This window comes from Colletes latitarsis, chromosome 11, assembly GCF_051014445.1.
Source record: "Colletes latitarsis isolate SP2378_abdomen chromosome 11, iyColLati1, whole genome shotgun sequence".
Taxonomy (NCBI): Eukaryota; Metazoa; Arthropoda; class Insecta; order Hymenoptera; family Colletidae; genus Colletes; species Colletes latitarsis.
The window spans coordinates 31,149,917-31,171,901 of NC_135144.1; the positions used below are offsets into that span (position 1 = coordinate 31,149,917).

General features: G+C 37.7%; 3 protein-coding genes and 1 long non-coding RNA gene across 5 annotated transcripts in view; 2 read left to right on the plus strand and 2 right to left on the minus strand.

Moving 5' to 3' along the window:
* The window catches only part of Dh31-r (Diuretic hormone 31 Receptor), a 153,367-nt gene that overhangs the window by 35,754 nt on the left and 95,628 nt on the right, over positions 1 to 21,985 (minus strand). For both annotated transcript variants that reach the window (XM_076778222.1, XM_076778223.1), the window contains exon 5: positions 21,655 to 21,765. In XM_076778222.1, the coding sequence (XP_076634337.1) occupies positions 21,655 to 21,765 (111 nt within the window). The remainder of the gene's footprint in view (positions 1 to 21,654; positions 21,766 to 21,985) is intronic.
* On the plus strand, positions 5,786 to 14,280 carry LOC143348222 (juvenile hormone esterase). The gene is made up of 8 exons (XM_076778220.1): positions 5,786 to 6,229; positions 8,991 to 9,279; positions 9,748 to 9,933; positions 10,125 to 10,327; positions 11,681 to 11,837; positions 12,837 to 13,154; positions 13,607 to 13,751; positions 13,992 to 14,280. The coding sequence occupies exons 1-8, from the start codon at positions 6,089 to 6,091 to the stop codon at positions 14,152 to 14,154; spliced, it is 1,602 nt and encodes a 533-aa protein (XP_076634335.1). The 5' UTR covers positions 5,786 to 6,088; the 3' UTR covers positions 14,155 to 14,280.
* Positions 6,178 to 7,074, minus strand: LOC143348225 (uncharacterized). Its single transcript, XR_013080738.1, has 3 exons — positions 6,937 to 7,074; positions 6,544 to 6,812; positions 6,178 to 6,314 (listed from the first exon to the last, which is right to left on the minus strand). It is a non-coding gene; the product is annotated as an uncharacterized LOC143348225 (long non-coding RNA).
* On the plus strand, positions 15,139 to 21,552 carry LOC143348221 (uncharacterized). The gene is made up of 2 exons (XM_076778218.1): positions 15,139 to 15,614; positions 17,581 to 21,552. Exon 2 carries the CDS (start codon positions 17,603 to 17,605, stop codon positions 21,215 to 21,217), a length of 3,615 nt encoding a protein of 1,204 aa, XP_076634333.1. The 5' UTR covers positions 15,139 to 15,614; positions 17,581 to 17,602; the 3' UTR covers positions 21,218 to 21,552.

A 21,985-nucleotide genomic window follows, 5' to 3' on the forward strand; every position in this document is an offset into this window, starting at 1 on the left:
ATCAAATATTATTTGAACCACGAAAGATTGTCCAAACCAGAAAATATTACCTACGAAGTAGAGTCAGTTTTATGGCCCTCGACTTCTTATCGCGCGACGCGTCGTTTCGCTTTTATTTCGTTGGATTTCACAACGTTCGCCGTTCGACAATTTAGTGCACAAACATGCAGTAAAGCGGAGGCGTAGTCCGAAATTTTTAATATTCATTTCACGCTTCTATGTAAATCATCGAGAAAACTTCTGGGCTCTCGGACGATTATTTTTAGCATTCCTTCCGTTAGTTGGTTAGCTAAAATTGACAATTTACAACGAAAGGCCATCGATTCGCTGCACGACAGTCGGAGATACCAGAGCTGGGATCGCGAAATGTGATAAGAATCTTCGACGAGCGTCGAATACGTTGCCAGAAATTTCTCTGCTGAATTTTCGCGGACAAGCACGGAAGGAAACTAAATATGGGACATCTGAAACCGTAAATTATTTTCTACAGAAAAGAAGGAAAACCGGACGGTCAATTCGTTGACGAATGGAACGGAAATGGATAGCTCGCGCGTATCGATTTTGCCGGAAGCCGCGCAACGCGGTTCGCTTTCTTCATATTTACGCCTCGATTTTCGACGCGAAACAAATTCTGCTTCCTAATTGCAACTCGATTTAATTGAAAAAAGAACAAGATGGTAGAAAATAAAATAAAGGAAAACGTGGTACAGATTAGTGGTTCGCGAGTCGAACGATCTTTATAAAGGATTAATAATAATTAATGAAAATTAAACGTTAATACGAAAGGGTAACCAGTGTGATCGATTTAATCGTTTAATTAGTTAGAAGAAACTCTACCGACGTGCAATTTCCTGCTCGCGTTGACGCCCTTAGGAACGTTTTACTCGAGTACTTGAAGCATCAACGTCGAGGTATTACGATGATTTTCAATTAGGGATACGCGGGAACAACGGCATAATGAACGATAATTACGAGAAAAATAAATTAACGATACTAGCTGAATTTGTAATATTCTTACAATATTTCTAGAAAGTTTTGTAGTAATGTATTATACAGGGTGTTCGGCCACCCTTGGAAAAAATTTTAATGGGAGATTTTGGAGACCAAAATAAGACGAAAATCAAGAATACCAATTTGTTGATGGTGGCTTCGATAAGAAGTTATTAACATTTAAAGTTCCGCCAATACTGAATTTTTTTCTCGAAAGTGGGTAAGATTTCGGGAGTATGTCTATTCACCGAAAATGATTATAATTGACCCCTGCAACTGAAAATAATTTTTTCAGAACGATTTGAAATTTTTTTTTTTCGTCGAAAAATTTCACTACCTACCTGAATTTTTTTGTCGAAGAAGGGTAGGATTTCGGGGATATGTGTATTCATAAAAAAACAAACAAACTTGAAACAAAATTTTGTTATGATTACTATCAGTACGTGCTTGAAGTAATAATTTGTAACACTACCTGTTTAGTTCAAAATAACACAGGATTATATGAAACATTATGTTTACGTGGGTCAGATTATTTTATTTTGTTTCCAAGTAAATATTCTTCTTTCGTTTGTTAGAAGATTCGTATCGTCGCGTCGAGATGTAAACTCATTGCACGGTTAAAAAGTTTTGGGTACGTATGATTCATTCTGTATAATTTATTGTCATAATCCGGAAACTTACTGCCGCTTCGAGTGAGGTTGTATTTCAGAAATACTGATTACCCGGGCAATTTTGCTTATATTCTGTAATCCCAGGACGGTGTGTGCTTGTTAAATATATCGTCAGCTTCGACGAGAAACAGTGTGCAGGTGTGGCAGAAAATTATCCGTGAATGGTAGATAGAAGGAACGGTCTACAGGCGTGGCTTTAGAGCTCAAGCTTTGATACTCATCAGCGAAGCGTATGGTTGTTAATTTTCACGAAATTCCCGGAACCATTTGTTTCACCAGTGACACCGGTTATTTCAATACACAATATACGGGGTGTGAAACTTCAAAACAGACCATATTTTAAAGTTTTTCAAATATCGCAATCTCTTTCGTTTCGTCACTATCTACACTGATTTAAATTCTCTGTAAATATAGTTTGAAATTCGAAATTACTTTCAAAAATCGCCAAGCGAAAACCACTTTTTACCATTTTTTTATTTGACGCAACGCTGCAATTATCCGTTATTATCCGCGTTTAAAAAATCGCATACAATAATAACGAGACCAGGCAGTCAGATTGAGTCTTTTTGTAAAGGCTTATTAAAAAGAAAAAAAAAATGGTTAGGTATAAATAATTAATTTTAAAATGTATACGAATATAAATTTTTTATTTTCATCTCCCAAATCCTTATTTTTCACGAGAACGTTATGAAACTTTGGCATTTAATTTTCGAATAGTATTAGTTTCGAAAAAAAGATAAAAATAAACTCGATTTTCTGACTGGTCCCCTTAACCGAGCCATAATTTCCTCGTTTCAATATTCTCAAAACTTTGTTTCTCCAATTGACGGTTCAGGAATTCGTTTCGATAGGTCATGGTCTGCATTCTGTTAGCAATCAGCGACTAGTAAGTAATAGAAACGAATTATTTTAAATTTCCATCTGCTTGCATCGCACTGTAACTTGCGAAACTTTTTCCCAGTAGCTGCTAGACCGTGCATCAATTTCAACGCGACGATCAAATTGGTTTTTATGATTTTCAACTCGAATAAATCGTAAATTCATTCCCTCGAAACGACGATGATCGACTAAATTTAAATAACGGAAAATTCGATTTATCGATCGCCAAATTTACGTAACAATTACCAGTTCGAATGCCCCTTGGGTACCATTTGCACATTGCACTTGTGTTTTAAATTGAATTATGTATTTTTATTGTATGCAAATCGATTCTTCTCGTCGTTCTGCGTATAAAAGCGTTCGCGTACGATCATTAAAATGTTATGAGATATCGTATAGGAAGTATCCCACATTTTTTCGTTCATAGTCCTACAAGTAAAAATAAAACTAAAATATCGTATAACAAAGAGACCGTAAAGGTTTAAATTGATTCGCATAATTAATTATATTAAATTTCATCAAGTATTCGTGTTTGCATAAAAATCGTTCGTAATAAAAATTCTGGAAGAAAACGGTGTAACGTTACTAAAAGTTTAAGAAGTTTACGAGCAATCTCGATCGAGTTGTCTAACTTCAATTTAAATGTAATTTTCTAAAGAGCCACGTCTTTTGCGTGACATCGGATGTTTTTATATCAAAAGGAGTGACGCGAAGTAAGTGATGAGGATTTTAAATAATCCAGTCACAGTGATCCCGTGATAAATCGATCCACGTCTTTCTAGCATCCATCACATTTTAAACGAAATCCGATTAAATGTACATTAAAAATATTCTATAATTTTTCCTTTTGTAAGAGAGCGTAGAAATATTCGGAAAATTTATTTAAAATTATTTAATACTATTTTATATAGTTAGTATAAGATGCACTTCAAGATTTGGTTGAGTGAAACTTTAATCCTACGGTATTGGAATAGAGATTTCGGAAATTCCATCGACCCAAATACTAACGCGAACACCCAGAATATACATGGAACGTGCGTAGCACGATGATGTTCCAAGTTTCAGAATTCGTATAGAACGCTGGATATACGGGGTGAGTCATGCAAATGGAACAGGTTATATCGAAATTTCGGCAAGAGATAAAGAGATAATGTCGATTCTCCTACGACTTCGTATTTTCATAAGTGCAACGACGCTCTTTTTTCTACTTATTTATCTATTCGTTCACGGGATTAAATACCCATTAGTAAAGAAAGAGATATAGAAGATGGTTACGTAACAAAAACGAACAGAAAATGAAAATTGAATGTTATCAAGTATGAGACTGACTGTGAATAATTACAAGGAGACGCCAAGTAAAGGACGTTTAAATGATAGAATCGAATGATTAGACATACGATTATAAGGATTATAGTTACATTCTTAGATACTAATTTTCTTTTCTTAAACATACGACGGTTTTAATTTTAAATTCTTGTCGGTCGATTACCGTTACGTCAACCTTTGTAAGTTTTTCGTTTCCGTATTGTGCGGCCCACGATGAAAAGAAAATTTCGCTAGGTTTCATCGTACCTTCAATTACATAACATTGCAATAGAAATGTAACTTTGTATTGTGATTTTTTCTGTTTTTTTCATCAAAAAATATAAGAAATTGTACGAGTTATACTACTTTTTGTTTAAATTTGTTTTGTTAAACTGACTTCCATGATTGGCTTCAAATTTGGAGAGAATATTCAGCACACGCGCCTTTATCGTTGAAACTAGGGATTTTAAAAAATATTTAGTTTTACTAATACACATGTACATGCTTATAAGATGATTAAATATATCTGCAAAATCTCAGAGGAAAATGGTCTACCTAACATTAAAAAAAAAAAATCATAAATAAGGCCGAAAAAAATGACAGCCTAGACAGCAATACATAGTCTCTTAAGGACGTGGTTGGAATATTACTCAACAAAGATTGTTTACCGTTACTTTTTATTCTAACGGTACATAATAGAGAGAGCTTTTTCGGTGGTACAGAAAAAGTAAATGTACTCCTCGAACGAAAGGGATCGTGCAACAAGTAGTTTGCTTCGACGTTTGAACCAAGTAAAACTTGTTGATTACAAACGAATCAAGTAGCAAACTATGGAAACCACGTGGGTGCAAAGAAGCAATTCTACCCGGAAAAACAAATCGAAAGTCGAGGATCAAAGTTGTTCGTTGGAAGCAAATTATTTAGATAAAGATCAAATTTTAGCATTTATTTGGCCATATAGTAATAGTACTTTTGTCCAATTTTTACAAAATTTACACTTGTTAGTTCAAATAAATTGTTATTTTATATATTATATTTTATTATATTATATTATATTATATTATATTATATCTATTATATTATATTATATTATATCTTTTAAAAACTGTTCTTAATTAAAATAATTGCATTTCATCGCACAAAAACCAACATACGACTCAAAACCAATTACGAACAATTACCTGAATGGTACAATTTTTGGTAGCTTCCTTAAAACCCTGAAATTTCTCTATTTAATATTTTCAGGGAAAATGATTGTCTCGCAAAATACGTACATATATCTCGGTCTCTATAAATCTTTCCTCATGCTGTATAATAAAAAGAAACTTGCGATAAACGAATGTTTTGTGTCAATTGACTGGAATTCGAACTCCTACGCAAAAAAGGCAGCGATTACGTAACGAGTTCATTTGAAAAATTTGTTTACATTATTAAAAATGCAGAACTCCATAAAACGTTTAAAATTAGTTAAATAGTTAAACAGTTAAAACAAAGTTAAAACGACCCATCGAGACTTTCAGAGTGTACAGATTACGGATGTAAAAGGTGATCGGAAACTTTCTCACTTCGGACGTACATTTTACGAGAACTCGTAATCCTTGTTCTAAAAAATTCAAATTAAAACTTCCATTTGTCTGTTCTCGTTGGGAGCTCTTATTTAAAAAAAGTTCCATTTCAATCGTTGCAACAGATTTTTCCTATTTTTCGAACGTTTCTTGAAATCTACGTCATTGGGCATAACGTCCCACAGATTATAACAACTTGGAAATAATTAGTTTCAGGATCTATAAATTTCAGCACTTTCACTCTCGAAACGTTCACCTCGAAGCAAAGCAAGTATAATATATACCTATCATTTTATTATAACAGCATACGTGTCTTATTCTTTTCTCCGACGCGTTAATTCTATATATGCATCGCGTACAGAAATTGCACAGCAAAAGGGATTAACTTTACCGACCGAACTAAGTATAATTGGAGTTATTCATCAACCTTGAAATATCTCTGTACGACTGCAGAAAGGCGCCTGCTACGTTACTCTGGCGTAAGTTATACGTTTGTAGTACTCGCGAGTGTAGCTAAAGATTCACTGGCTCTTGCTGGCCAGTCTCTCGTTTCCTTCTCTCCCCCACTAAACGGTTCAACGACTCCGTGCTGTAGAAGACTTTATAAAACCTTGCTACAAGGCGACCAGTAGGACCAGTTCGCACCGTTGCTTCGACGAGTTTATATCTGATCGTCACATGGCGTATACAAGTCCCGTGGTGACCGTGAAACAAGGCCAACTTCGCGGCGTGGTCGACGAAAACATCTACGGTGGACAACTGCTCGCCTTTCGTGGGATACCGTACGCGAAACCGCCTATTGGACCATTCAGATTCAAGGTGACACGTTATTGATATTGTCGATTATGAATCGCGTAACATCGGCGAGTTTCACCAACTGGAATATCACGGTCAATTCATTCACCTGTACGATAAACGTAACTCGATGAGATAGAAAATATGCTGAGTGTGTTTACGTATGAGTCGATAGCGGATAGTTTCAGCACAGTTGCTTCTAACTTGGAAATATTTTCTAACAGGTGTCGAACGATAAAAAATGTTCGCCTTTGAGAGCCAAAAATATAATCGTAAATTCAAAATGAAGATTGGAAACAATCATTATCGTACAAAAGAAAAGTAAAAATTGTTTGTACCTCGATACTTATTTGTAGAATAGAGTTCAAGTAACGATGTATATGGTGCCATTACCGATGAAATAATTTTCATAAATTAACGATCATGGTGTACACTTATTTTAAATTGGTATCCGCAGTATATACTTTTCCGCCTCAGCGATGATGTTGGAACATCTGTTGTGCATTCTGATATGTCACCGATTTCTACATATGTATCTCACACAACCACGTAGTTACAAGGTTACGTTTGCACGCTGTGGATCCACACGTAACATAACGGATACGTACTACAACACAGTAAATTGTGCTCTATTAGACTTACACTTGAATAAAATACGAAGACGTTTAGAATGAAACAAAGAATGATTGCCAATAATTGCAATGTCAAATAACCACTGCACGAACGCATACCAGTCGTTAATATTATACCAGTTGCACTTGGAGCTGTCTCGATTTATAATCGTTGTCGGATCTTATATATTCTTTCGCCATTACTCGATTTTTTATAATACCATTACGGTTGGTTTACTGCGTACATCTGCTTTACGATTCTTCGTGCAAATAAAACGACAGCTGATAGAGATATTAATCTTGGAAAGATAATCGGTATTATAACCTAAGCGATCAAGTTACAATAGCGCTCCATTAGTCTTGCAAATACATTCGTGTTTAAATATTCAAAAGGAACGTTACTAAGCGGTTGATTTGTCAAACATATCGTTCACCTTCACTAACAGTACACACTTTTACAAAGCTTTTACGCAACAAAGATAGTACATAGTACAAAGATTATACAGTAGTTTTCAATTAATGTTTATTTATCAGAGTCCAAGGTTAATTTTTCAGACTAAGAATGAATCATTTTCAACGATTAAAATTTGTGATAAACTTAACTTTTTAAATTTTTAACTCGGTTAAAAGTATTAAACCATTCTAACGTGTTCTACGAATAAAGCCACCGAGTTAATTAATAAATAGAATAATGTTATTTTACTCCAAGTTATAACTGCACTGTCATCATTATTTGCCGATAAGACAAGGAATTTGATAAGGGAAATTTACAAAACCGGAAATCCCGAGATCTTAAAACACTGTTCAAATAGAATATTTCGTGCATAACGCGAAACCATTGTTCGAAAAAATATTTACAAAAGTTGAAACAAACGTTGCATTCTTTTTCTTTACATAACAAAACTACGAAACTACGTACAAATAATTAACTTCAACCTACTTTTCAAGTAACACCCACCATCAATTTTTAAATTTACATTTGTGTACTTTGCAAATTTATTCTACTTTAGCCATTTAAATTACAAATCTTTTATCATCAAATTTCAAAATGATTTGGTAAAGATATATTGAAATTATTATTTATACAAATATTTAGATACCATTCAATAATTTGAGCAAGATAATATGAAACAATTACATCGAAGATAAAGCATGTTAAAAGTAATCAATGACGCGAATCCGAATAACAGATTGCGAACACTCGCAATTGTTTCGTTGTAATTACTTAATTATGTGATTATAAATCGCATCTAATGTATTGATTATTTTACAACTTGCGCGATAAATAAGAAATATTGTATGTACGTTTTAATATTCATTGATGCGGAATCACATGGATGCCGATAACCTTCTCGCACTCTCTCATTTAAATAATGCGAACATATTCTCCCGATCATTGCCGTTATAGAGCGCGGGAATGATTAATTTTTCATCGTTTGATTGCAGATTGTATGCATTTTATGATGTATGTTAATATAAGAAACATATGCAAACTGTGGAAAAAGTAATTGTCGTAATTAAATACGACAATTACAATATTTTATTCCGCACATGTGCGCATCTTCTGCATACGTTTACTATATTTCATATTCACGATTGTCATACATGCATAAAATCCGTAGTCCGGTATTAATACAAATAATGTAAATGCGTCCTTTGGGCAACATAATCTTCCTGAAAAAGTAGCCAATTCGAATTAAACATATTTTTATTACTTTATACGCGTGCTATTGTTTCGTTCTTATCGCAGTTTTCTTTTTCCGCGAGTGTAAATATATTTACAGATCTTACAGTTATTTAAGGGGGGAAACCACTGTCAAGACAAAGGTAATTTTCAAGAATTTTTTTTCATTAATGTTTAATGTTTTTTTAGTTAGTTTGAAGCGTTACGCATATGAAATTTTCTACATCTACTAAATCTTCTGTAACTTTGTAATTTTTGCGAATTTTACATTAATATTTTAGAGGATCATTCTGAAAAACCCAACCGTTGAAAAGAGATAAGAAAACATTCGATTTTTTCAAACAGTCACAGTGGTTTCCCTTAAACTCGATGACCCAAAGTCGCGCATCCTTGGAGGATAAGGGTTGATACACTAATGGGCATAATTTAACTCGAAGGGCTATATTTTCTTCGACAAAACTAGTATTAAAGCGTTTATTTTTCTATCTAGGACTGCTTGCCCCCCGAGCCATGGACCGGAATCAGAGACGCTTCAAAGTTCGGTGGGAATTGCGCTCAGTTCGACATCTGGTTGCACGAATTAGTTGGAGGTGACGATTGCCTGTTTTTGAACGTGTTCACCCCGCTGAATAAGGCACCCTCGAAACGTGCTGTGATGGTGTGGATACACGGTGGTGCCTTTATGAATGGTTCTGGCGACAGCACAATTTATGGGCCCGATTATCTCATCCGCAAGGACATTGTTCTGGTCACGATTAATTACAGAGTTGGCGTCTTGGGTGGGTAGCCGTTATTGGTATCGGCGATGGTGTCATTTTCACATGAATTTTATCGATGCATCGTCTCGTTAACTGTCGCTCCTGACAGAGATAGACTGTACGTAGCGATAGCGTTGGCTATTTGGTATTACAGTTCTTTTTCCTATCGATCGTATCGATAAATAATTTAACAAACTAACCCCACAAGCACAATTTAACTTGATTAACGTTGAACGTCTCGAGCATTTTCGGTAGCAATAACAACTACGTCGATAGCATGATTTAGCCATAGAATTATCAAACGATTTTAACTTACTACTTATTTCAGAATTGAAGATGGTTCAAACCTACAACTAAAATATTTGAATAAAGTTAAACTGTGCCTGTACGAATATTCGATCGCAATCGATGTTGCATCACATTTATCGTTCAAGAGAGCTTCGTTCGTTGCGGAATGAAAATTGTTTAATCGACCGTGAATTGTTCCAGGTTTCCTTAACTTGGAGCGAGAATCTGCGCCAGGTAATCAAGGACTGAAGGATCAAGTAATGGCTCTGAAATGGATCAAGGAAAATATCTCGAGTTTCGGGGGAGATCCTGATAACATTACGATATTTGGAGAAAGCGCTGGCGCAGCTTCGGTCCATTATCTTACCATATCACCACTGTCTCGAGGTTCAATTTATTAACTTTTTATACACCTAGAAGCCCTTCTGTTGTTCACTGTAGATATTTCGAATCGTCCAAATATCGTCAAAAATATTTCACTATCCGATCTAACTCCTTTATGAAAGGTTTATCGTATTTTTTCGTCGATTTTCCGTATTGTGTTCATAGAAAAGTTTGCTCCATCTTCTTTGTCGCAGGGTTGTTTCACAAAGCAATATCACAGAGCGGAGTGTCGACGAACCCTTGGGCCATGGCCATCGAAAAACCAATACCGAGAGTTCTCAAGCTGGCAGCTAAACTCGGCAAAGAGACAACCGATCCTGAAACGGCGCTCGAGTTCCTGAGGACTGTGGACGCGCTAAAACTCGTAACCGCCGACAACGAGTGTCTCACGAAAGAGGTAAAGCTCATTAGGTCGCCCAAAAGCGTTTCATTCATGAATTTCGATCGAGTGGTCGTGACTTTTCGAGAATATTACTTTTCGATCGCGTTGCGCGAAACTTACATATGCTCGCGCAACGTTCGCAACTGGAGTATTCTGATAATTGACGGAAGATCGGTGTTTCTTTATCATTCTTTTATTTTTCATAAGAGAGCAACTAGATTGTTGTTTTTATTCGCTGGAAGCACGATAAAAAACGAAATTTCAAACACTAATAAGATGGCGTTACTTCGATATATTTACTTTCTTCGAGGCTTTTTCATTTTTATCATATATCAGATTGTGTAATAAGTCTTTTATAAGCATATTGCCAATTTTGTGCAGAATTTACTTGATCAACTATATATGTGCCATTTTGTTCTATGATCTCTCGCCATATTTTGAGTGAACTAAGTATTCCTTTACGATAAAACGTATTGCTTGATTTATTTCTTCGGCCTTTTTGAACGATTGTCTAATTTTTTTGGAAACAGTCTTAAGAAAATGCAATTAGAAATCATTGGATAACCAATGGTTAAAACTTGCTCCGTTCGTAATTCGAACCACAAGATACCATAACATTTTACCCGCTAATTGGACGTTTTCCGTTGTAAATTATTATACAATCGAGCATATTTGCATCGATATTGCCTGCATAAAACATGTAGCAGCAAGAGTTTATGGCGGTGTTTGATTAAAACGAAACTCAATTAATCTTTGATGTTTAATGCATTGAACGCGAAGATTATGAAATGTTCTTAAATTCGTTTTTAACTATGACGCGAACATATTGCAAAAATTTCAATAAAGTACTAACGCGATTAAGGGCTACGTTAAATTTTGTGACGTGCCTTTGTATTAAATGCAACGTCAGATGCGATGCTGGTGATGGTTTAATCCCCTATTACCTAATTTATATTTGACTTTCGAGAACACTGTGTGACAGAACAATTGATAGATGCAAATCATAAGATTCAATCAATCTTAAGAAACGTAGATCAGAATCGTTATATAATTTCAAGCACATGAAAGGGATATCATTCGTAGCATTATTAATTGTTTGAATTCGTTAACCAATATTAATCGTGGTTGATTGAACTTATTTAGCATTGTATAATGGATGTGCCAAATAGGCAAAGTCTCAAAATTAGACAGTTTGGGATGTTTCCCTAATTGGAAGGTACGCGCGCCAATTACATTAACCCAACGTTGTTCTCTCGTGAAACATGTGTTTGTTCCTTTTTTTTTTGTTTACTTCTTTTCTACGGTTTAAATAAATAGCGAGTTTTGCCAAACAAATCACGAATCTCTGTTACATGTCAAATTTTGTAGGAAAAATACATTCTATTCGGAGCGTTTGGCCCGTGTATCGACGATAAATCTCCGAATCCATTTCTGCCGCAACATCCATCGATTCTCATGAAAGCGGCTCCAAAAGTGCCCTATTTGCTCGGTTACAACAGCAACGAAGGAAGTTTGTTGGTTCCTTGTAAGTTTATTTTCCCTTTCATTTCGCAGGGAATACAATTTTAAAAACAAAGTTCTATCATTCGATGAAATCTATGTTACTTTTTATATTTTGTTACAAATTATTTCGTACGATTATTTCTTTTGAACAACTCGAAGACGAGATTTTTGTTACGTGTACGTAATTTCTCGAATAAGAAGATTCCAATTTTATACGACCATCGAATACAATACAGCAAAACCACATTAATCCAACGTAATTGGAAGGAGAGGTGATCCCGATTAAGATAAGGATAATCTGGATCAGCGAACTATACGTATAAATTCCTTTGTTATTTTTCTTTCGAGTTATATTTCCTTTCCGTCACTCACAAAATATCAGGCTACTAATCAGCCTTTTAAGGGGCAATTCTGCAAGCCAAAATAACGCGAAAATCTAGACGAATAACGCAATTACGGTTGAGGGTTTTTTACTTTACTAAGGGTAAATAATTTTTTATTTTCTCTGACATATATTTGTGATTTGTCATCGTTGAAAAAATTTCAATAGATTTTAAGAGAAATTATATTTTACATAAAAAGGTCGAATAAACTTTTCTACCATGATAAAGATCAAGTGGACGAAATTTTAGGGTTCTCGCGTATTTTAAACAATTAGTAACTCGAACACAAAGCCTCTACCGCTATTTCGTCATGTTGATTTTCGTCTTTGACCAGTAGAATTGGCCCCTTAAGGCGATTACCATTAGTGGCCGAAAATCCTCTATACTAAATGCATTTGATCCTCGTTCTGCTTGCTGTATTATTGAACTAAAATACATATAACGGAATTTAGAGTAATTATAAATGGATAATTAATTTACGAAGTAACGAAAGAAATAAGAATCTATTACTATAGATTTGATTAAAAAACTAGAAAAAGGCTGACTATGATTTTTACTTGGATCAAAGATATATAAATTCCTCGTTTGATCTTTAATTAATTAGCGTGTTTCTCGATCGTTAATTTCTATGTTTTCAGTGTTGAGGGACGCAGACGACATAGAGAGATGCAATACGAATTTCGATATAGTCGTCCATCCGCATGTATTGAAAGCGCTAAAGAAAGACGACATGTCTGCCACGGATTTGAAGCGTATCTATTTTGGCGACCAACGGGTCGCTACGAACACGATGCAAAATTATGCGGATTTCATGAGCGATATGATGTTCCTTAAGGATATTTTCGACGTGGTTAAAGTTCTCGCCGAGAAAGACTCTCAGACCACGTATTTGTATAAATTCACCTACGACACTGGCAACTCGCTAATGAAACAGAGATTGAACGTCATTCTGCCAGGTATGAATACAGTATCCATCTAACTTTTGTATTTTCTGTTTTTCCAAGTGTCGCGTTATAGTTGGAGTTAAATATCTCTTGATTAATCGTCTGCGTCTAAAAGTACGTATCAACAGTTTCGGTAGAGTCGGAGATAAACGACAACGATCAATTTCTGGAACAGCAATCTTCTACTAACTGCTGCAGCTCAATCCTCAGATAGAAACGAACTGGCAAAGGTTCAGTGGTTGAATGCTGTCCTAGAAATAAACTGTTCAAGATAAAGAGATAGAATGTCCAGTTAATTCTATACATTCGTATACATATATTTAGTTAGAAGAGGCTGGTGCATTATATCTGGCAATAAATGTAAAGCGCAGGAAAAATGTTGCGTTTAAAGTGAACGCGAATAAATGCGTTGACATACTCGTATATTTTTTAATTAAATTTGTTGATATTTATTTCGTTTACAGGAACAACGCATGCGGAAGATCTGACTTTTCTGTTCTTTCCGCACTTGATGAAATTAATGAAGTTGAGGCCCCCGGAACCCGGAACCGAAAAGTACAAAATTATAGAGTACTTCACTGAAATGTGGACTAACTTTGCGAAAACTGGGTATGCTGCTCGTGTTTGAGTCTAGATAGGATTTGCTCGTGATGGAAATATTTCTGTTTTTAGTATTTTGTCTGAAATTATTTGAAATTTTTCTCAGCCCTGGTCAGTTCTAATTATATTTTTCTGTTAACCTTCGATCTTTCTTGAAATCCTATTGGTACTTTTCTTAGATTTATATATTAAAAATTGTATTGTTTAAAACTGTGAAACTATGTTATACATATTTATTTTTTATTTAAGAAATCCAACTCCAACGACGACAGAGCTGATCTCAACCATTTGGAAACCGATCGGGAATGGCGACGTATATAATTATTTAGAGATCGATAACAAGCTTCAAATGAAAGTTGGCAAACGGGAGGAACACACCTGTGATTGGAAGAGAATGAAGAATAAATTATGATGACTACTCTTCGTTAGATTTTATTTGTACATACGTATTACTGCAAATTTATTATTAATTTTAATAAAATAATTAAACACTTTCGTAAAATTCTACTTGAATAAAATAAATATAAAAATTTATATATTTCACTGTCTCAAATATTCATTAATAATACTTTCTAACCACTATCAAATCGTACTGTCCAAAATCTGGAAATTTTATAGATACAGATTAATATCCGCATGCACTTCCAACGCGATCGAGCATCGGGTTGCCTGTCACTAGGGACGCTCCAACAAGAAGCAAGAGTAAATGATTATTATTTACTCTGAATTTAGAATTACATATAAATTAAACCAGGCCATCATGAGGAAAAAGTAATGGTCTAAAAATATCTAAAAACTTTGAAAATCGGTGATGTCGTTATTTTGGTAAACGATTACTACATTGGCCAATAGATGACACTTTTGTAGGCTTTGTTAAAAACATTTAAATGCGATCATTTATAACAATTAAATAAATACATCTCGAAAACTGTAAAAGACCATCAACTACGGCATTGAGTGCACGATGAAACACGAGGCCGGCTTCAAATAAATCTAAACAGATGCAACAGAGGTTTTTAAGGTCGACAATTGACTAAAAGTGATTTTATCGACAAAAGATACGGCAATAAACAGCTTATGCGATTATGAACATTCACGTTTAAGAAAGATAGAAAATTCTAGATTGATTTCATTGTACAAGACAAGTATGGTTAGAAGATAAAATTTAATGAAAAATATATGTTACACATTTTCGTACTTTTCGCTGAATGTTTTAATTTTTGTAGAAAAGGCCCCGTGCTCAACTTTGGCGTACAGCCCGGCAAATGCCTGTGTCGGGCCTGAAGGAATGCATTAAAGGGCAAACATTACGCTTCCTCGCTAATCGATTGTGTGGAACGGAGAAAGAAGCAAGAGAGATTGGATTCATGCCAGAAGGCTCATACAGTCGCGCATGCGCAGTGGTTCGCGTCTCGATCAGTTCTCCGGGACGAAATGATCGCGAAATTTACGTGAAAGTTTTTACAAATAACGCGTATCGTAATTGAACAAAGCTTCCGCGTGTCGATCAACGATCGAAAGAGCAATGGAATAATAATTCCGACAAGCTCGTAACGTCGCTCTCCGCGAACGCGTACGACTCGAGTGAACCTAACCTAACTTAAACCGGCTGGGTAAATACATAGTGACGTTTGAGATTAGTCAACGCTGATCAACTTCATTTTGTAGCAAGAATAGACCCGTCCGTGTTTTGTCACGAACTGGTCGGTCGTCACGATATCTCGAAGTATGGGCAGCTAAAATTCGCCGTCAAGTGTTACAAAAATACAACAAATTCCTGGCTGATTTATACAAAAGATCGAAAGTGCTCGACGACTGTAACAAAACATTGGACGAAATTCTGTTCGCTGTTCATCGGCTATCATTTCTGAGGTAGATAAAAAGTGCTCGGACATCTTGTTCTTTGGTTATGAACCGTACAAGCGACGGGTTTTATCACGTTTCGAGTAACGGATTGTTTTCGTTGTACATACGTTAGTAAAGCTGTGGAGTGTCACGTTGATTTAGTCATACGTCGTGTACATAGCGAACGACAAAGTAGTACCACGATCTTTTAGACAACTAATTAATAGATTTAACGAACGGATGATTCTTTTTGGTACTTTAACGCGCATAGAACTTCTTGTATGAGAAACATATTTTAATAACGAACGTAAAATATCGTATAGGAAAGAAATTTGTATATTCTTAGACAGTGTTTTTAAAGATAAAAAAAACATTTGTTTGGAACTGTACTTTGGATTCTCTGTGTCGTTTTACGTGACAATGAAATGACACTGATACTCCCCACTCCATTATCATTTCTTTTTGTTTTGGTTAAAGATCGTGTCACCAAGTACCCAAATATCAACATTTCGCGAGTTATACATATACGCGTCCTTTCATTATACAGGGTGTTCGGCCACACATGGAAAAACTTTAATCAAGAATAAATCAAGAATACTAATTTGTTGATGGAGGCTTGGTTAACAAATTATTAACGTTTAAAGTTCCGTCCGTACGGAATTTTTTTTCTAGAAAGTGGGTAGGATTTCGAGGGTAGGTCTATTCACCAAAAATTATCCTAATTGACCCCCGCAACCGAAAATAATTTTTTCAGAATGATTTAAAATTTTTCTTTTTTCGTCGAAAAATTTAGGCACTTACCCCCCGTCGATTTTTCTTAAAAATTCCTTTTTCATTTTTAGTACTTTTGTTTGACGCCCTACAGAAAAGTTGTCAAATACTTTCCTGTAGGTACCTATGAGCTCTACTTCAGAAAAAAGTTTCATTGAAATATATTCACAATTGTAGAAGTTATGGCTGTTTGAAAGTTGGACCATTTTTATGGGGTTTTTCTCATTTTGCGGGGTCAAGGACCAACTTTTCGAATATTTTTGCGATTTGTACATGTTCCCTACCAAAATACGCGTAGTTTGCTTTTTTAAACATTAAAATCGTCCAATCCGTTCAGAAGTTATGACGTTTTAAACATTCGCATGAAAATTCGGGCAGACATTTCTGGCCAGAAATTAGATTTTCGGTAAGGAATTTTTTTCTCGAAACTGAGTTGGATTTCGGGGTTATATCTGTTGACCAAAAATGCTTGCAATTGGCCCCCGCAACGAAAACTAATTTTTCCAAGACGATTCGAAAGTCTTTTTTTTTCACCCAAAACTTTCAACACTTACTCGAATTTTTTTCTCGAAAGTGGGTAGGATTTCGGAAGTATGTCTATTCACCAAAAATAATTGTAATTGACCCCCGCAACCAAAAATAATTTTTTCAGAATGATTTGAAATTTTTTAATTTAATGTTTTAATAACTTTTTAACGAAACCTCAATCGAAAATCAAACACCCTGTATGCTCGACGATTCCATATACTGATAAGTAAATATTAATTAAAAATCAATTATCGATGACTTTTACAATTACCGGCTGATTTTCACTATCTGACCGATGCCTCTCTGTTTGATTTAATGTTTCATTTTTCTCTGCTAAAAATTACATTTGAAATAATTATGCGAAAGTGTACAAATTTACGTTATTCTTTAAAAAGAAAAAATTAAGAGGTATTTTCGTATTCCTGGGAGGGAGAGCTAGCAGTTATGCTATATTTACCACGTCAAAATTCGCAGTAAATCTAAAAGTACCAAACCACGAATGTTGCTATTGTACCTAATTACTTGCAATAAAACTGATAGTAGTATCTTTTCTGAATTATCGTGTATATACTAGTGTGACGTAATTATTCGTAACGAGTGTTTGTCTATCGATATATACTTGATTATACATATCTAACTATCCGCGGATAGTGTACGAACAAATAATAACCATAATTCTTAAACGCATTCATAGCACGTCAACTAGTCACGGAAAAATGGATATCCAGACGCCTTATTTAGACGCCATTCGTGCCATAAGCGGCGCCACTCCCAGCGAGAAGTACAGATGGATAGCGAAACTAATAAAGGAACGAATATCGGAATGCAACAGTTTGGAAGAAATAGTCGAGTCGGAGAAGATCCCGCGAATACTGGTTCCTCTGATGCAAGTGCAGGCTGCCCAGATGCTGATAAAAAACGATCCAAACAATCTGGACAACTACACGGCCATCGCCGAGGCCCTGAAATCCGAGGATGCGTCCGTGGTAAACAAAGCGTTACAAGCATCGAGCTTTTTCGATGGAAGCAACAAGACGATCACCAACGTACGGTACTTTTTCGACCATCTGTTTCCCTACGTCTCCTTGAATACGAGAATACGCATTATAAAAACTTTGGCCATCCGTCTGGCGCCCAAGAGATCCGCCCTGGCCGAAGAATTCTTTACCGCGGTTGCCACCATTTACGGCCTCGATCAAGCGTTGCCGTTGCTACCAGCTTGCAGCGAAACTTTCATGTACAACGCGATCCTGGAGAGACGAATCGTCCTAAGCAGGAAGCTCGTGGACACGATCTTCCGGAAAAACCCAGACTTCATCGTTCGCTACTTTAGACTGAGCAAGCCAGAGACGGACCCTTACGTCAGGAACCTTCACCGAGTGAACATCTACGATTTCGGCGACTTTCTGGCGGCACTGATCAAGAAAAGGTTGAAATCGTTCGTCGAACTGTACGAGATGCACGAGAAACTCCCTCCCACCGTGCGCCTGAGTAACAAAGGGGCCGAGAACTTTCTGAAAAACGGCAAAGAGTACTTTCAACGTAAACCCAAGCTGTACATAAAATTGGTACCGCTGAAATTGATCACCGCGAAACGCATGGAAACGATATATTCCAAGTTGTTCCCTAGCAGCATCAAAGAGTTTTGCACGGATCAGATGTTGGACTATTTGGAGTACTATCCACACGACAGGAAACTGGATCTGCTCGTCAAGTCTTATCGCGAAGCTTACGGGAGAAACATCTTGGACGACTGGCAAAGCGTGACCGTACAGGTGATGAGAATGCTGCCCGCCGAAGAGCGAATCAAACAGGCCAGGATCAAGATGGAGAAAGAGAGCAGCCCAGCCAGCACGGTGGACTACACCCACGTATGGAGGTGTTACCTGTCTACGAGCGAGACGATACCGGTGATCAAGGAAGAGATCTCCAAGACTTCCGAGATGGAGAACAGAGCTTCTCTGCTCTGTCAAATGATTTACTCGTGCAGGGTGAACAAGGACGATCAAGCTTTGTTGGAGACTCTAACCTACCTCAGAGACAGGTTCAAAAACGAGCAACCTTGGTTCCTGTTGAAGGTGTTCGAGTGTCTGTTGAATCTTTACGATCTACCGCATCTGAGCAGAAATCACTGGGCGGTTCTGATAGACATCATCGTGCGCGCGATCGTCAAGAACGATTTCATGGCTTCGAGCACGATCAGCGGAAAAGTGCTCGAAGCAGCTATTCATTTTAAAATCATTTACGACGAGCCGATAGATCAATTCATACGCGCGCTCGTCGAGCTAAAGAGCAAGAGGTATTCTGGATTTTGGAATATCCTTACAAAGTATCCCGAATACGAAAGAATGTGTCTGGAGGCCTGTCTGACCGTCGTCTCCCAGTGTTACAATTCCGATGAGCCTCCTTGGAACACCGACAGGGTTGAAATCCTGTACGATTTGTGCTCGTCCCTCTACAACTTCAACGAGACTCACGTGAACCATAAACACAACGCTCGGATAGAACGCATGTCCATAAAAAACTATCCTTGGCTGCTGAAGGAAGTCGAGAGGATAATGACGACAAAGGACCAAAGCACTTACGTGCTCAGTGAGTTTCGATCCATGTTGGAGAAACACGAGAAGGAGCTCTTCGATCGTCTCTTCGTGGGAGAGAAGAAGAGCATCGCCGACATCGAGTCGGGCGAGGCTCTCGGGTTGTTGAAGAAGAATCCAGAGGAGATCTTGTCCAAGTGGAAAGAGTACCTGAAGGCTTGCATGGACACCTGGAGTCGCGAGAGCACCAGGCGTTTCGTCAGAGCGACTCGCTGGTACAACGACATCCCCGCGAGGTTCGTGGAGCAGTGCCTCGAGAATCTAACGAAGAACAAGAGCGGCGTCTCGTTGGAGATCGTGGCTATCCTCGTTCACGGTACAACGTTCACGAAGATCATCGAGCCGCTGATACCCACGAAGAAAACGATCGAGATTCACAACGACGACGCGAAGGACAATTACTCCTTGATCCACTATATCGTCAGTAGCGTCAAGCACGCGAATCCACCGGTGCCTTTGCAGCTCATTGGAAATCTCTGCGAGGGAGACTACTTGTCCCTAGCTCTAACGGCTCTGACCAACGTTTGCAGAAGAACCTCGTTGATGGACGCGATCGCCTTCGCGAAAACGTTGAGCGCTCAACGAGTATCCGTCCGTAAACACGGAATAAGACTGATGCGAATGCTGGCGCCGCGCGATCAGCTTCACAACTTCCTCGTCTCGCTGTGCAGGACCGAGGAGCACTATTCGATCCGGGAGGTATTGTTCGACAAAGGTATCGAGCTGTTCCGCGAGGAACCTGGACCGGCCACGTGGTCGTTGTTGAGCCAGATGGCCTCCACCGTCACGGCGAAGGACGAGGCCAGCTTCTCCGTTCTGATACGCACGATCAACTTGATCCCCGACGAGTACGTCGTGGACTTTGTCAAGCTGCTGCTGAGAACGATAGACAATTTCACGGAGGCCGGCGTCGAGCGAGAAACCGTCTCGACTCACGCGAAAGTGCTGCTGACGCAGATCAACGCGGCCGTATGCAATCTTTTGCCGGAAGAGTTCACCGAACAACTTCTGCGTAGGTTCCTCTTTAACGCCAACATGAGCGTCTCACGAGCCGCTGGAAATTTCGTGCTCAACGCGCATCTACTGCCAGCCAAGGAAAAACTCGACTCACGACTGAAGACCTTCTCTGATATCTTCGCGGAGGTCGTGAAGAATGGATGGAACGTGCCTCACCCGAAAAGGACGCACTTCTATCCGGTGAATCACGCCGTTCACAGATTCGTCGACGACCTGATCAGAAAGGTTCCCTACGTCGACGTGGACCCCCGACTCATCGACGGAATATTGAAGGCTTTCTTGAGCGTTTTGACACCACAGATGGACGCCACGTCTTACTTGATGCTGGTCTACACGAGGGAACAGGTGTCCGTGAAAACGCCCCAAGAATTCGGGACGAAACTGGGCCACAAGTTGCCCGAATTGGTCGACACTTTCTCGCCGCTGTTCCTCTCGTTTATGTCAAACACGATGCAATACTTGTTCAATCAAAACCTGTTTAAGGATTACGACAAGGAGGACACGACTCTGGGCGTGATCGAGGGACTGATAGAAAATGGATCGATCGAGGCTACGCTGATGGCGGTGAAGATGTTGACTCCGTCCAAGTCTAAGGAGAACATGGTCAGATACGACAAGCTAGTGACAAAGTTCGCGGAGTACGATCATCCGGCGGTCAGGAGTCTCTTGTGTGATATCATAAACAAAACCGGCTACGATGACATATCCGACATGTAAATTACGTTCGCGCGCAGAATTCGTGGGGGCGTTCGCTCTACCGCGGTTACATCCGATAAGCGTCTTTTAAACGGTTGGCATTTTTATTTTTATACGGATGGGTATCACGTACGATTTAAGAGTTTCAACGAACACAGACAATCCCGCGATTTATTTTGTTAACGGAGATATTTTTCTACCGAACGCGCACTCAATGATACGAATTAACATTATTGCGATACGTACACACCTTACGAGAGCGATACGTGGATTTGATACGCACAATTAAACACGATTGTTTCTTTGTAATTTGTTATGTATACGCTTGGAGTATATTAAATATCGAAATAATACGAGGACTGTTTATTCGTTCGCTCCTACCTGCCTTAGTTAGGGAACGATGGACGAAAGAAGACTTAGGAAAATAGAAATAGGAGAAAAATATTTAAGTAACTCACGCGACGGGTCGAAACCGGTGACGAAATTTGGACATGGCGCGTACGCTGTTGTTCCAGCTGGGGTGTTTGGCCAACAGGACCATCCGTCGAACGTTATTGGACAGTATGGCTCTGAAAGAAGTAGCGAGTGTCGTTAAAAGAAAATACGTTATAGAAATTATAAATATCCGTGTATAACCACCGACCAGTCTATTTTTTAAATACAATTTACTGGGTAATATTTTTCTTTTTTCAAGTTGTATGGAACGAATCTAGACGTATAAGACCAGAATTTCTTGAAATGTACATATCCGATGTCTTTCGAACCGAAGTATGTAATTCTAATCGTGCG